This window comes from Nannobrachium achirus, assembly GCF_963921795.1.
Source record: "Nannobrachium achirus genome assembly, chromosome: 3".
Lineage (NCBI taxonomy): Eukaryota > Metazoa > Chordata > Actinopteri > Myctophiformes > Myctophidae > Nannobrachium > Nannobrachium achirus.
The window spans coordinates 42,611,669-42,628,391 of NC_137812.1; the positions used below are offsets into that span (position 1 = coordinate 42,611,669).

General features: G+C 42.6%; 1 protein-coding gene across 2 annotated transcripts; it reads left to right on the plus strand.

Moving 5' to 3' along the window:
- The first annotated feature begins 1,323 nt into the window (after positions 1-1,323).
- ncapg (non-SMC condensin I complex, subunit G) lies at positions 1,324-16,723 on the plus strand. 2 transcript variants are annotated; one of them, XM_080722016.1, is made up of 22 exons: positions 1,324-1,379; positions 1,690-1,807; positions 2,590-2,811; positions 3,513-3,741; positions 4,024-4,169; positions 6,177-6,261; positions 6,354-6,546; positions 6,668-6,817; positions 8,094-8,234; positions 8,533-8,656; positions 8,984-9,073; positions 10,594-10,782; positions 11,739-11,849; positions 11,966-12,085; positions 12,450-12,698; positions 12,850-13,031; positions 13,571-13,736; positions 14,115-14,282; positions 14,471-14,594; positions 15,272-15,319; positions 15,473-15,542; positions 16,223-16,723. In XM_080722016.1, exons 2-22 carry the CDS (start codon positions 1,700-1,702, stop codon positions 16,362-16,364), a joined length of 3,057 nt encoding a protein of 1,018 aa, XP_080578142.1. In that variant the 5' UTR covers positions 1,324-1,379; positions 1,690-1,699; the 3' UTR covers positions 16,365-16,723. The 2 variants fall into 2 exon arrangements, with proteins under 2 accessions (XP_080578142.1, XP_080578141.1); XM_080722015.1 differs by lacking the exon at positions 1,324-1,379 and having other exon boundaries at positions 1,610-1,807.

The window sequence follows — 16,723 nt, forward strand, 5'->3', positions numbered from 1 at the left end:
AAATGGCCGCTAAGGACTACAGTGACGTAGCCGCTGGCACACACTATAGCCCTATTTTCAAACATTTTGTAGGGCTACTTTTACTTTTAGCCTATCTTTTGAAACCAATAGCCTTATTTTACAGTACATTTTGAATTTCCGGACATTTACTTGTAACAGAGTATTTCTATACTGTATTGATAGTTTTACTTCAGTAAAAAATCACACCCGTGTGAAGTGGAGCTGTGTGTGTGTGTGTGTGTGTGTGTGTGTGTGTGTGTGTGTGTGGATCATGTGTACCGATTTTTGTGACATTTGAAGAAAATATGTAGGAAAAGGAGCAAAAAGTGTGTTTTGGAGAAAATTCAAGATGGCGGAAAATCTATCATGGCGCAAATGGGCGTGGCCTATATGGGGAGATGCGTCATGACCCAAGGAATCCAGGGAAAAAATATTTTTAATTTTCCGACCTACGGTTCAAGAGTTACAGGCCAAAACGTAAAGTGGGGTGTTATGGCGCCACCATGCGGCCAAATGACACAATTATTTTTTATTTAATCCTTGAAATCATTATGAACCTCCTCTCCAAGTCTTGAAACTCTAGCCCCTATGGTTTGCGAGAGACAAATAATTGAATGTGAGTTTTTGCGATTCCCATTATAAGTCAATGGGGAAAATTAATTCACTAATAAATTAATATCAATTAAACTATTGAACCTTTCTCTTAGCAAGTTACTAGCCCACGATTCCCGAGTAAGCCGGTCGATTTGACATATGGCGCGAGTGTGTGGTGGCAAAACTGTGGGACTAGTAGCGTGCCGAAGTTTAGGAAGTTCAGGCTACATACACACAGACACACACACAGACACACAGACAGACACACAGACCCACACAGCCACGTATAGGGAGCCTGTGCTTCACACAGCTCCAAAAATGTGAGTACTTTTTCCACCATTGCTTTTTTAGATGATTTAGGTGATCTTCATCTTCTCATAGCAGCACCCAAAGGGATTCAAGACTACTAGGTTGAGAGAGCGCTCAGCAGTGGCGTCAGTTCAGCGAAAGCTAAGGTATGGCAACATGACTGGTGTCTTGCACGCGCGCCTTAGCCTTAGCAACAGACATGATGAATTATTAATTAATTTTAAGAAGTACGTTTAATTTGTTTCTGCCATACCCAATTGACGCCTCTGGCGCTCAGGTCAGCTGCTGCGTTCGTGTGTGCGTAACTATGGTGCGTAAGCACGTTCAAACCATACCAGCCGTACGTAGCTTACGTAGCTCACACTCAGGTCTCGCGAGTTGACTTGAATTTGAAAACAGGCGGCAGGGCTGCAGCAAGAGGGAAGTACTGCGAACGTCGACTACAAAAGTAAAGGATATATACGATTTCGGAAAAGGTAATGTTTATTTTTTTGTGTGTGGGTTAAAAACCCAAGTATTTTGACGTACACAGAGTCAGACGTGAGCCAGCGCTAGCTTTTATTTTAATGTGATAGTTGATACAGTGTCAGTCAGTAATGAGAGGCAGGGCCTACGTTGTTTTCCTCCTAGGTGTTGTGCAATAGGGAGTTGAGCTGGAGCCTCTCAGCCTGTAAATGAGCCACACGGGAGACGTGGCCGCCTGCAAGCTATCGTTAGCTTCAGAACACAGTGTTCCCTTAAAAGGCTGTACTGTTGTTTAACATTGTATATATTTGTTTTGTCCAGTAAAGAAAAGATGACCGCGGACGGTGAAATGGAGATACAAGAAGCCTTTCAGCGCTCTCAGAAGGGCCACAATAACAAGGCTAAACTGGTAGCATGTCTGAAGAATCGCTACAACAAGGTGTGTAAATTATGTATGCATGTGTACAGTGTGTGTATCAGTACACTGTCTGTCGGTACTATTAGGTAGGATGGAGTGATTGTACATAGCCCTGCGGCGTTATTCTATTAATAAAACAACACTTTCTAAGCTGTTTCTAATAGTTGTTTGACACTAGCTTTTAATGCACTGTATGTATGAATGGATATTAGTCTCTCTTTATATTTATTTTATCTGTTTAATATTGTTTTGTTTATTTGGTGTCATATTTTTGTCATAAATATTTGCTATCTATGTTAAAAGCCTCCCATGATAGGGAGTTGTGTAGATCAGTGGTTCTCAACCTGTGGGTCGGGGTCCCCAAATTATTTTGTGGGGTCCCCAGATGATTAACCCTCACTCAACAGTAAACAAACCAACATACAGTATAAGTGTATGGAGGGTATATGCACATTTCTAAAGTGACAACTTCAGGACTTTTTAATACCGCTAAAATGACAAATGAAACATTGGCCAAATTGTCAAATATTAGAGGCGGAAATTCTGAAAATAGCAGATCTTTGTGAGCATGTAGATCAGCTATTTTCACAATAGAACCGTCGTGTTCTACAAAATGTAATTCTTCAACTGTTAGTGCGCGTCAGGGTGGAGGGTCCTCAGTTAAAATATGATTATTTTGGGGGTCACGGCCTGAAAAGGTTGAGAACCACTGGTGTAGATTAACATCTCACACTCATTGCAAATGTAGTACAGTGTGAGTGCTGTGCAAGTGATCTTTTTTAAATTATGCTCTTTGTCTCCAGCTAGAGGACAAGACATTGTTCCACGAGGAGTTTGTCCACTGTCTGAAGTATGCCATGATTGTGTACAAGCGAGAGCCTGCTGTGGAACATGTCATTGAATTTGCGGCCAAGTTTGCCACAAGCTTTCAATCACCACCCACAAGTGAAGAAGAGTCGATGGAAGAGGAAGACATGGAAGATGATCATCCTTTTCTGAGCTTCATCTTCAACTTCCTGTTAGAGGTATAAAGTCAACATCAACATAGTCTCTCACGTAGCCAGACAACTATTCCACAATCTCTGAATGCTATATAGAGTCTGGAACGGCAGCTCCCGAACGGCGAGTATCGGAAGTAGCCACTGCTGCACTGAACTGTAGTCTCATTGGAAACGTAACAGAAACACAATAGCTCAGACAAAGTCATTTGAGCTGCCTATTATTGTTATGAGTGTATAATTTAAGAAAACGTTTTAAAACATCATGGAGGTAACACCAATAACACCAGAGAAAGATGAAATAAAGCCCCCAGAAATGTTGAAAGGAGACATAACGCTTCCAATAGGACATGTTATTGTTACTGCACCAAGGGAGCGGTTGCGTCATATCCGCTTTATCTCGCACTCATCGTTTCTTCCCCTGTTTGCCAGACTGTATGCCGGGAGCATTTGACAAAATCGCGGAGGCAACAGTCTGGCCACGCGAGACTAACATCAACAGGGACTGCCCATAAGTCCGAAGGTTCATTAGTCCGAATTTAGTTATGGTTACTGAAATTAGGGTTAGGGTTAGGCATAGCATTCTTAACAAATTCTGACTAATGAACCTTCGGAGCAATGCCATGGCACCACATCAACGTCCGTCCTTCCATCCGCCTTCCTGACCATTTCTCCCTCACTGTGATGATCGTTTTCCAATGTTATTTTCACACCCCCTCTCTCCCCAGTCCCATAAGGCTAACAGCCATGCGGTGCGTTTCCGAGTGTGCCAGCTGATCAACAAGCTGTTGGGCAGCATGGCAGAGAATGCCCAGATTGACGATGACCTGTTCGACCGCATTCACCAGGCCATGTTGGTTCGTGTCACAGACAAGTTCCCCAATGTCAGGATCCAGGCTGCCTTGGCCATGACCCGCCTCCAGCAGCCAAGGGAGGAGGACTGTCCCACCACCAATGGTATGCAGTGTTTACAGAAATATTAAGGGATTCACAATTGTTTTTATAGATTTATGTATAATCATTTGACATGGTATAAATGTTCACCCATTGTTAACAGCACAAAATTAACCACATTGTCTTTACTGTACTTGCCTGTATGGCACAAACACACAGAAGTCACTAGGTGTGTCCAAGTGTTTATGCTTAAAATTTAGTTGACCGATTAGAGTTATTTCTGTATTTATCAATTTGTGTATATGTTCTGTTTCTCACACACTGCACTTTCATTTCATTTCCCAGCCTATCTGTTGATACTGGACAATGATTCTAATGCAGAGGTGCGACGTGCCGTTCTTTCTTGCATTGCCATGTCTCCCCGTTCACTCCCCAAAGTTCTCAAACGCACCCGGGACATCAAGGAGAATGTCCGCAAGCTAGCCTACCAGGTAACCACACATAACACTAGCTAGACTACTAGGCAACCACACAGGTAACATGTACGCAAGCTAGTACAAGCTAGCCAACCAGATAACCACATAATGCTAGCTAGACCTACTATGAAACCACACTACCAGGTGAGCACACATAATACTAGCCAGTAGCTAGCCCACCAGGTGAGCAGTCTGAGCACACATAATACTAACTGGCCTACCAGTTAAGCACACAATACTAGCTAGCCTACCAGGTAACCACAGTACAGTTTTATCAAAAGTTATAGTTAACATATTGTAATGTTGTGCTTGCTATACTAAATATATTATGCAATGTATCTATACAATAAATGCAGGGGTCTTCAACAGGGGGTCTGGGACCCCTAGGGGGTCCTCAGAGCTACTACAGGGGGGCCACCAAAACTTTGTGATAGAATCATTCTTTTAAATTAACAACTTGAACCCTCACATCCCTATGTAGGTTTGGTGTAGAGGGGAAAAAGAGCAGACCAAGTACATAGTGAAAGGTCAAGTATACTTGTACTGATGACAGTGCTGTCAAACAAGGCTGAATCTATCTCTAAAATCGATGAAACTCTCCATCACACATTTATCAGCGTTTCCGGCAGCACTTTACAAGCCAGGCGCTGCGCCTGGTCTGAAATCTTTAGCGCCCGGCCAAGACGCATAGCGAAAAGCCCTAAACGTCACCAGTGCATGCTTGTTTTCATCACATACACACGTCCCAGCAGCCCACCGTCAGAAATGTTCACCGGGGCTTTAACGGTAGATTTCTTTTAAAACCACTATAGTACATTTTGCGATTTGGGACTAATACAGTAGATGGACTTCACATTTCGCCTACACGACGCTGCGCTGCGGCGCCGCCCGCGAGCATGTTTCTCCTCACGGGGAGGTGAGGAGAGGAGGAGGAGAGAGTGGCTGGCACAATGCAGCCTGCCGCCCTGCCCTGAGCGGCTCTTTACCTCCGCGGTGGAAATCCTGGCTGTTACCCGCGACTCACGTAGAAAAACTTGCAAAAGTATTTAACTCCAGCACGGGAGGGATGTGTTACGTGTTGTGAACTTGTGTAGGCTACTGCATGAGAATCACGCACCACTCCGTGAGTTAGTTTCACAGGACTTTGTGCGGGTGCTCAATATTATAAAGCCTTCCGTGTGAAAAGCTTTACTATTTATGTTGGTTTAATGTGTAAGATTAAACATAGCAGCGCCAATACCACGTTACCTAACCCTACGACGATAGTATAGCGTCCGATCACTGGTCATCACTCATCATCAGCACACAGTAGCACTAGCAAAATAGGTAGCTACAGTATGTTATTGTTCGTCATGTCAGACCAACGTAAACCTGTTACCCCGGTCAATACATAGGCTTCAAAATAAGAGCCTATCGGTGGACTTCAAAACAAAATAAGAACGATTGGTACTTAAAAACAAGCTCGCCAACGTTTGGTTTAGCTGTGTGATGCTGTGAGCTTGTAGATCAGCTATTTTCAAATAACAGATGTACAGGGTCAAAGTAGCTAAACTGGTTTTGCTACACAATGTTGAATAAATGTGAATAATGATAGCATAATGTAGTTGCATTTTCCTTTTTCACACCAACTCATTAATATTTTGAGGGCAAAAATTATAACTGATTTAATCAAAAATCGAAATATGTTTTGATTTGTTTGTTATAAGCAACTTCTCTCTCTTATTTAACTTCACTTAATATTTTGAGGGCAAACATAAGAATTAATATAATAAAAATGTATCAAGAAATGCATTTTAATTAAGCAAATTAATTAATTAATTAAGCAAAATTTTCCGGCTTGCGCGCGAGCCTATGCTTCCCCCCTGGTCAAGACTTTTTCCTGCAGGAAACCCTGCATTTATACAATATGTATTCATCTCTCTCAGCTAAGGAGTCCTTGGCCTGAAAATGTTGAAGACCCCTGATAAATGTAATGTATATTCTGATTTGAAATGTGCATGTGGTGTTTGCCTGCTGTTTCAGGTTTTGGCTGACAAAGTTCACATAAAAGCTCTGAGCATTGCACAGAGAGTCAGTCTACTGCAACAGGGCCTTCACGACTCCTCAGGTTGGTACTGTGTGTGTGTGTGTCTGTGTGTGTGACAACCAAAAGCTTATCTTTTTTTTTACCATCTATTTGACTGATTGTTTGTCCTCCAGAGGCTGTGAGGGAGGTGGTTCGTTCCCGTCTCCTGCCGGCCTGGTTGAAGCTGATGGGCGGGGATCCGGTGGAAGTCCTCCACAAGCTTGATGTAGAGAACTGTGCCCAGACAGCCCTGGACACACTCGGAGCCTTCTTCAGTAACACTCCCCTTGACGAACTGCTGCAAAACAGAGTACTGCTGGACAACAGGTAGACTCACACAGAGACGAGCGTGTGAAAATACCTCCCCTCCGGTCTTATTTTCTTTCTTTCGGTTTCATTCTAACTTTTTGTGATTGTGTGTGTGCACGCTTGCGTGTGTTTTCAACAGGAAACTGATCCCAGAAGAATCCCTGAGCTGTGAGACAGTGCTGTATTGGAGGGCTTTGTGTGAGTTCATCAAGAGTAAAGGAGACGAGGGTGAAGAGATGCTGGAGAAAGTTCTGCCAGATGCTGCCACCTACGCCTCCTACCTTTATGGGTGAGATAACGGGCAGAGACATAATTAGTGTGCATACATTTTCTTTTAACTAATTTTATGATAAATTCATGTTGCCCTGACAACGAATCAATTAGGAACATCAATCCTGTTCTAGCATTCATATTTTCAACTAGTAAATGTACATTTTGAAGGTCATAATGTTATGATTATTGTAATTCACTACAGAAGACCTAACATAGTTGTCCAAATGAAATGTGTTGTTGTGACCCTAGGTATCTGAAGGCAGGACCGGTGTTGTCTGAACAGTTCTTCCTGTATGTAACTGAGTGGCTAGCTTAAGGCTTACAATATACAACTTTGTTAAAGTGATGCAGCTAACACAGCTTAATATTTTAAGTAAATTAACTTGCTAAATTATGACTTTGATAGAGCACTTAATATGACAATATACCTGACTGTCTGAAAGAGGCTTTTTCTTGTGGAACCTTGCAAATCAATATTAGAGACTTTTGTTGTTTTTGTTTTATGTAGTGCTTAAATTGCCCCTCCAATCTGTCTTGTTTTTATTCTTTACTAAAGTTGACTTTATAGTTTATATGTTCACCTCCTGTACAGTGCACACGCATATCTAACTTAAGCCATTTAAGCTTTGTGACTTTCTGAAATGTGTTTAATTTGCTTGAGCAATCTGTGTGGTTACTAGTTTTGTTCTCAGCTGCATATAACTACATAGATGTGAAGGAAGTTCTGAGCACAGTGTTTTACAACAGTGGGGGCGTCTAAAATGCTAGTTGAGTCACTCACTGTATCACAGGTAAATGAAGGCAATGCTGTGGCTGTGCAGGTAGTTAATTTGCCCTTTGTTCTGGGCACTATTGGAGCACTGAAGTCTGACATCATTGCCGCTAGAGGGCGCTATCCCCCTGGGTCACAGTGTTATGTTGGGAATCATGTAAGGACTGCCTTCCAGAAATAAACAAATCAGCGGGGCAATTTTATTCATATTGATATGAAGCATCAACTGTGAAAAAGTATACTTACAAAGAGTGAGAAAATATATATTTATTCTCCAAACACAGACGTGATCTAATGTAACTCAATATCATAAACAGCCACATACCTGACAAAATCACTGAGGTGGTTTGTTTAGTTTTGGAACACAATTCTTATAAGACTCAATCTAAGATTTCTCGGGATTTTCAAGAGGAAAAGATTATGCTGTGTGCCTGTGACCCAGGGGTAGTGGGAGTGACGTCAGGACTTCGGTACTCTATTACCTTTTCTAGTCCTGTGACCATGACTCTGGCTGTTGTAGGTATCTGAAGGCAGTGCCACTGCTCTCGGAGGAACAGAGGGCAGACTTTAACCAGCTGGAGTTGGTCATGACCAAGGAGTTCATTTCACAACAGCTCATCCACCTCACCGGCTGTCTGGACACCAATGAGGAAGGCGGCAGGTAAGAGAGACAGACTTACACTACAGTGTCTTTTATACTCTACTTTATATTTTGAGTTTACCTGCAAATAAATGGAAAATGTTTATATTGTTGCTTCAGTGTAATGCACAGCCACCAACCTAACAGAGACAAACATGGACTATATAGTAGCTGGCTATAAAAAGGTTTTTAGCTGAGACTAAAAAATGTAGACAAAATATAATTATGGGGTTGAAATTTGTTTGGGAGACGGGAAGGGTGGTTGGCAAATGTTTTGCAGACGGTTGTGCTGACTGGGATTCCCCTTGCGTGTTTGTAGGAAGCGTGTGTTGGCTGTGCTGCAGGAGATGTTGGCCCTGCCTCAGACCCCTCCTTCTCTGGTGTCCCTTCTCACTGAGAAACTGCTCAACCTCATCCCTGATGACCACAGACGCATACAGATTGTGAGTTTCACTGGGCTCACTCACTCAGAAGATTATACACCCACTATGTATGTCACTGTATAAAGCCATGTAGCACATCCATTCAGTCCAGACTGATCTGCTTTTCCCACTCTTGTAAGTGGAGGTGTCGACACCAATTAAGTGTGTGCGACTCATTATCAAAAATAATCAAGAATCAAGATCTAGTTATTTTTGTTGGCATGTTTGCTAATGGACCGCCATATAAAAATACCTGCCCAATCCACCAAACAAAATATAATAGTTGTATGTGTGTTTACTGATGGCTATGTCATTGGCATTCTGATGTGTGAACTGTGTGTTTCTCAGGTGGCTGAAATCATCTCGGATGTGAGGGAACCCATCATGGAAGCGAGTCAGCCTGTGAACGAGGATGAGAGCCGCAGGCAGCAGGTCAAGGTAAGGAACCCTCTCAGCTTGGTGTAGACTTCAATCTCCTTTCAATCTCACACCTCTGTGTTACCGGTCTTCTAGGAAGAAAAAATTAATCTTTTATATTGGATGTTATGTTTTTGTAACATTTCTTACCACAAAGAAATGCGTGTTTCTTGGTATTTGTCTCTGCCCAGCACCTGGCTTTTTAACTTTGGATGTTTTGCTATATTTTCTACTATGAACATTGATAATTGTCATAGAATATTTGTTGTGTGTGTTGATTCTTTCAAGCAGGCGATATGTCTCTTTTTAACACAATGGAAAATAAAGGATTAAAAGCTCTAACAAATGAGAATGGGAAGCCACCAGTAAATGCAAAAACGCTTCTTTGAAGTTTATCTCAAGACAATGCCAAGCCTTAGCCTGGGTGTATCTCAACCCAGGTCTAGAGCTATGTAAAGCCCTTAAGATTATCAAGGACCCCAACCAAGGACGTTAAGCAGCTACCATCTGGCAAGTCATACAGCCTCAAAGCCCAGACCAGCAGGCACTGGGACAATGATTTAATTTTCCACCAGAAACAATAGAGGCTTGTTGGCTGCATACTACACACATACCTTTATCATGGCAGGACCTACAGTACACACACCTTACAAAGTTACACACGCTATTTAGGCCTGACCAAAGTTTTCTGAAAAACAGTATTATTCAAAAATTAGCCTACAAAAACAAATATGTTGCTACATACTGTACATGTACTGTAATACACTAAATAGTGTTCCCGCCCTGAATGGGTTAAACACATCCCACACACACAGGCTTGCAACACTTTTATATTACAATTCTTGTACACAAACACAAAGATGTACACAAGCTGTATAATATATTGTGATCTACGACCAATGTGAACTATGGTTATTGTATATACAGTATTAGTTATTTTGTTATCTACTTAGTTTATTGCTATTCTTTTTTTTATTTTTTGCTACAATGTCAAGGAGAAGCCAAAACCTAATAAATGTAATCTTGTGTAACACTGTATATGGGATGTAATACAATCTTGAAATCTGTGCTCATCCGTTAATGGCCTTCTCTCACCCAATCTCAATTACTCCTTCTGGTATGGAGTGAAAAGTGTGCACTAGGCAGGTTCTGTAGAAATCCATCTTAACCCAGGAGCTTAATGATAATGCACCCCCCCCCCCCCCCCCACACACACACACACACACACCACCATTTTTCTTCCACTTTCCTTCTCCTTTCCGGCTAATGGCGGTAAAAGCAAGCCCTCTAGGAGACCTGCCAGACTGTAGAGAAGTGTAAATATGCCCAGGGGTTCAGCCAGTGTTAGATACTCCCTTTGCTCTGTTCTTTCCATCCTTGTAGCTATGAGGCTGCCCATTCTGGGAGCCACACCTCTCTTAGAGGTTGTATCTTAACCCGAAGACTAATAATGTGTTTTCCACCCTTTCCTCTGTGCCTCCCACTCGATCCTTACATTTCTCCATACTCCTTTCACCCTTCACCATCTTCATGTTCCCCAGTTAGCGGAGGTCAAAGTGCGTGTCTTGGAGACCAAGGAGGCCCTGGAGGAGTGTATTGCGGCCCAGGACTTCAGCCGTGCGGCTGAGCTAAAGAACTCCATCACTGAGCTGGAGAACCACAGGAACCAGATCATCCAGGAGATTGCGGAGAGCAGCCAACCGGCTGAAAAGGAGAACCGCACCGAGAAGGTACAGACGAGTCGTGACGATAACATGCAAAACCACTGCCTCTATTCCATGCTGGTGTCTATTCTCCTTCCATAACTTAAGTTAAATAATTTTAAGTCTTAAGTAGGGCTGTTTCTGAGCCTTTATTTGACAGACACAGTTTTGGATAGACAGGAAACATAGAGGAAGAGCAGGGGAGTGAAATGGCGGCGGGGAACCGAACCGGGGACCCGCTGTCAGGCATCAGAGCCCACGTGGTGGTATGCAATCCAACCATCAGAACCCACGTGGTGGTATGCAATCCAACTATCAGATCCCACGTGGTGGTATGCAATCCAACCATCAGATCCCACGTGGTGGTATGCAATCCAACCATCAGAGCCCACATGGTGGTATGCAATCCAACCATCAGAGCCCACGAGGTGGTATGCAATCCAACCATCAGATCCCACGAGGTGGTATGCAATCCAACCATCAGATCCCACGTGGTGGTATGCAATCCAACCATCAGAGCCCACGTGGTGGTATGCAATCCAACCATCAGAGCCCATGTGGTGGTATGCAATCCAACCATCAGATCCCACATGGTGGTATGCAATCCAACCATCAGATCCCACGAGGTGGTATGCAATCCAACCATCAGATCCCACGAGGTGGTATGCAATCCAACCATCAGATCCCACGTGGTGGTATGCAATCCAACCATCAGAGCCCACGTGGTGGTATGCAATCCAACCATCAGAGCCCACGTGGTGGTATGCAATCCAACCATCAGATCCCACATGGTGGTATGCAATCCAACCATCAGAGCCCACGTGGTGGTATGCAATCCAACCATCAGAGCCCACGTGGTGGTATGCAATCCAACCGTTCAGCTATTGCCATTGGGTCGCCACGTGACTCTTCCTTTTGTATGAATTATAAATGGTCCAGGCAGGTGTGTATTTGTTTTATTATGTGGCTTTTGTCTGTTTCAGAATGATCCGGAGACTATTCTGAGGTGTCTGACAATGTTGTGTGAGCTGTTGAAACAGATGAAAATCAAAACGAGTATGGGGCCCACCACGAGTGAACTAATGTCATCGCTGGTAAAATACAACAATTGTATAATTTTAAAGAATTTAGAACATTCCCAAATTTTGTTGAACATGTTTTGCTGAAGTAAAATATTCAAATACAATAATATCCGAACGTCTCCTGTCAGATCTTGCCCAGTATAGCCAATGCCCACCCAGCTGTCCGTAACATGGCGGTGTTGTGTTTGGGAACCTGCGCTCTGCACAGCAAAGAGTTGGCCAACACACACATGGTTCTGCTGCTGCAGGTAATATAAATCTATGCTGTTTGTCCACACATACCAAGTATGTTGCAAAGTATATTAGACAGATGCTAGATTTGATGTATACCTGCTATCCTTATTACTTTGTAGCACTAACCCTAACGGTTTTCCCTGCTTCCCTGTGTTTCGCTTACTCTAATCTTGCACTCTGTTAGCTGAATGAAACAATCACAAATATTGACCATCACACACATAATTAATACTGCTGTGTGTGTGTGTGTGTGTGTGTGTGTGTGTGTGTGTGTGTGTGTGTGTGTGTGTGTGTGTGTGTGTGTGTGTGTGTGTGTGTGTGTGTGTGTGTGTGTGTGTGTGTGTGTGTGTGTGTGTGTGTGTGTGTGTGTGTGTGTAGATTGCCCAATTGGACGAGATTAAGATCCGCATCAGTGCGCTGCGGGCCATCATTGACCTGCTGCTCCTCTTTGGGTTCCAACTCCTCTCTGACCAACCGGCGGCCTCTCAGACAGGACTGCTCCCCCACTCACCCCCCCACTCACCAGACCGACAAGAAGACGCTGAGGCACCACCGGCTGAGGAGAAGGGTCACGAGGACACGGCACAGAGCATACTTCTGATGTTATCAGAGTTCCTGGACAGTGAGGTTAGTTTGCCTTTATTTATTTTTTTTTCGTATAGGTAACTTGTATAAAGTTCTTCTTTACCTTATCAAAGGACTGGGGCAGTGAGGTGGAAGTTGTCCTGAGTATAAGAAGACTTTCAGTTAATGCTGTGTGTGTCTTTTTCATACCCAGGTGTCTGACCTGCGTACAGAGACTGCAGAGGGCCTGGCCAAGCTCATGTACACTGGCCGCATCTCCAGTGCCAAGATGTTGTCTCGTCTTATCTTGCTGTGGTACAACCCCGTCACAGAGGATGACACTCGCCTACGGCACTGTCTTGGTGTCTTCTTCCAGCTCTATGCCCGCGAGAACAGGTTTGTGTTGATTTCTCTTGCGACTGCATGATAATTAATTTATAGTATTTGGCCGGGACTGATATTAGGGAGTGTGGGTCACGTTCTTTGCATTGATCCCTCAAATGTGGAATCAATGTGTAATAGAGGCAGGATATTATACAGTTTAACAATAAACGTTATTGAAGCCTATATAGCTTGCTGCATATCAGAAATGGAAATTCAAAAATCTAATGTAAAGATATTTAAAAAAAGAAATCACACCTAGTGTGCAGTGAGCGGTGCTATTGATGAGCTAATTTCATTAAGCGTCACGCAAATCTTGGCCAATGTGACCCTGTTCGTACAACAAACTTTGGCCAGACATGCTTCAGAGCCCGGAAAACAAACTTTGAGCACTTTGTGCCAAGATGTAGGCCACGCTTCAGAGACAAAGACAGATGTTGGAGCTTAGCTCCTTCCAGGAGCACCGATCAAAAATATTTCTATGAGATTGTGATATGTGAAATAGTTGTCTGGCTAAAAATAAGTTGAGCTCTAATAAGTTGTGTCTATCTCAGGGCCCACCAGGAGGTTGTAGAGGAGTGTTTGCTGCCTACCGTGCGGACTCTGATGAACGCTCCAGCCACATCTCCACTAGCTGAAGTTGACATAAACAATGTTGTCGAGCTGTTAGTCAACCTGACTCGCTCCAGTGCACTTATTAAACCCTCAACTAATACAGAGGTAAGGTAACTTAGCCTTATGTGACCTCCTAAAAAGGCCAGATATCAGATAACCATTGGAATTTCTTTAGCATTTGTCACCACATGATTACTGTATGTTCTTTGGAGAGATAATTTACACGCTTAAAATCACATTTAGTGTATTTTATTCTTATGAAAATGTATGGTGGGGATTGTCTAATTTAGACTATTGCTTTGCCTTCTTCTGTCACAACTTAACATTTGGTAGCTGAAATAAATATGGCTATAATGTAGGATAACTAGGCCTACAGAGTATGAATAGTCTTGGTTAAAAAGGATTATGCATACTAGGTGTATTGATTAATAATAACTACAGTACGTAGGCCCACATGTAATTAATAAACCCCCCTGCCTGCAGGAGGTGTGTGTCCATGACTACCTGGCATCACGCCTTTGTGGTGAGATTCTGACGGACCCTACAGCTCCTGAGGTGCGTCTCTATGCCAACACTCTAAACCACTTGGAGCTCAGCAGAGATGAGACCACCAGAAAAGACCTGCTTTCGCTGCTACAGCAAATCACACAGGTATGAAAATACTTAGCCAAACTCAGTTTATTTTGTCTAATCTGTTCTGTTTAATAAACGTTCAAATCTTATCTTGTATTGTGCCTTTGATTGTCACATTGAAGGAATGTCTATTTGTGAGCCCTCTTTTTGTGTACTTACTAACCTTTCCATCTGTCCTTATGTCTCTTCAACTGTCTGGACTTCAGGTGGTGAAGGATCGGGTTTGTCTCCGTGCCGTTGAGAAGGTGGTTGATCAGCTGGTAGACTCTAAAGAACAGGCTGAGTTCCTCAATGCCACCGCGCTACAGCCATTAGATGTTAATGCTGACGGTACACAAACATCCTCTCATATATAATATGCATTAGCTTAAAAACCCATTTAGAACGGGTACACATTGTGTATCATTATTTTATGCTTTAAATAATTCACTGACTGTGCAATGTATCTAGACTATATGAACGTTTCAAGAAATATATGAACGTTTCAAGAATAATTTACCTTTACAAAATATACTAATTCTCTGAGATTGATCTATGTACACTCACCCTAAAAGTAGCCATAGATGGTAAAAAAGAATTGAGATTTTGGCATATACTATGGTGGCTAGGTGACTGACGATCTGTCAGCTTTGCAAGCTTGTAAAAATAAAAGATTTACAAGCCCACAACACTGCGAACGCAATGATGCAAAGCTTCTACTTTTGCATGACACTGATATGGTGGTATAAAATGGGGCTTAAGTAAGGGGAATGTGTTCCAGGGGGAGAATTTGGCATCCGCCAGTTGAATATCACTGGCCAACACTGGTTAACAGAAATGTCTCCAGCTTGGCATCCAACAGGATTTATATGCATTCTGTCTCAGGACTCCTGTCCTATAAAGGGATTATGTCATATTACCAGAATGTCAATAAGTGGATTTAAATATGCCTCTCGTGTGCAGGATTTTCAAGTGAGAGAGAACATGCAAAAGGAATGACAATTTTTTTTTCTCTGCTATATTTCCAGAGGCTGCAACAGAAGATGCATCCAAATCTGTCAAGAGGACCAAAAGAGGTAATGTAGACTAGATATAAAAAAAAAGGTTAACTACATGGTGTCAAAGTATTTTTTTAGACCTGCATTCTGTTCTCATCTACAGTACCTGTGTAATGTAGTTTGTAAAAGGCCTATAATTAATGGAGGTAATCTGAGGTTTTAAATGTGCAGGCCAGAGAAAAGGTTCCACAGCCAAAGGGGGCAGAAAGCCGAGCAGAAGAGCAGACTCATCCGAAGAGAGGTGAGGTTTCTATTCTTCTTTCTATACCCATTTGTCAGTTGACCAGCTTCCAATTAACCCATTTACTGTAGGACTGATGCAGATTCTAAAAATGCCTTCTAAATCCTGACCAGAGGTTTTCTGAAAAATACAATAAATAAATAATAATATAAATAAATAATGTATGATGTTTCTGTCCTGTCCTAAATGGGTTAAGACAGGGTTCCCCAATTAGTTTTCCCCAAGGGCCGAATTATGTCTAGGGTACCAAGCCGAGGGCCACAACATTGCAGGGGGCGACGGTGGCGTTCCCACTACTCCAGCAACAGTTTTCGTCGTTGTCGGGTGAAAATCTTGTATGTCCAAAACTGTTACGTTTGAATTTATCATTTTAAAAATGATTTAAACAGTGAAAACAGCCGATCTACAAGCACACAATGTAGATCTGCTGTTTTCACTACTTTTGTGCAACGGCCTTGTATGATTTGCGAAAGAACTTAAAAATTTGGAGATACGAGATTTCCACCCGACAACGACGATATACTAGTGTTGTTGCTGCTCTTATACCACCATTATTACTGGGGTTGGTGGGGGCCAGACAGTAGCACCCCACGGGCCGCCTATTGGGGAACCCTGGGTTAAGACCTCTGTAAGTCCACAACTCTAACCACATTCATTTTAATTTTTTTCCCTTTTCTCAGTGATGGTGAGAATGTTCCAGAATCTGTTCCAGAGTCTGTAGCAGTGTCCACACGCCCGTCTCGGAGGGCCAAGACGACTGCTCTAGAAAAGACCAAGCTGGACCTCAACCCACTTATCGACCAAGAGGCCAATTCCAACTGAAGTTAGATTGGTGTTTAATTATAGCATCCTGCACAATAGATGAGCCTTCTACCATGTCAAACTTTACACTTTCCCTTTGTTTTTTACTGTATTACCTTTTGTATGGCTACAGTTGGCTCTTTATGAATATACAGTAAATATAAATGTAGTTTTGTTTTTTTCAAGGGCTGGGTCAATTTCGTCCCGCAAGAAAGCAAACTTCATATGGGATGCTTTTCTCTTGCAAATCTTTAACATTTCCTTCTCCAAAGCCAAGAACTCATCCACCGTCAAATCCAGAAAATCTTTCTAGCATAGGAACGCACATTTTGGGTTACGCCATGTGTTCATTTATCGTCCAGTTTTTCTGTGAGGAAAAT

Excerpts from the sequence above, each read along its gene's own strand:
- ncapg (XM_080722016.1), top strand. The coding sequence starts at position 1,700 with ATGACCGCGGACGGTGAAATGGAGATACAAGAAGCCTTTCAGCGCTCT. Across the intron at positions 6,262-6,353 it reads GGGCCTTCACGACTCCTCAG|AGGCTGTGAGGGAGGTGGTT; the intron begins GTTGGTACTGTG and ends TTTGTCCTCCAG. Across the intron at positions 6,547-6,667 it reads AGAGTACTGCTGGACAACAG|GAAACTGATCCCAGAAGAAT; the intron begins GTAGACTCACAC and ends TGTTTTCAACAG.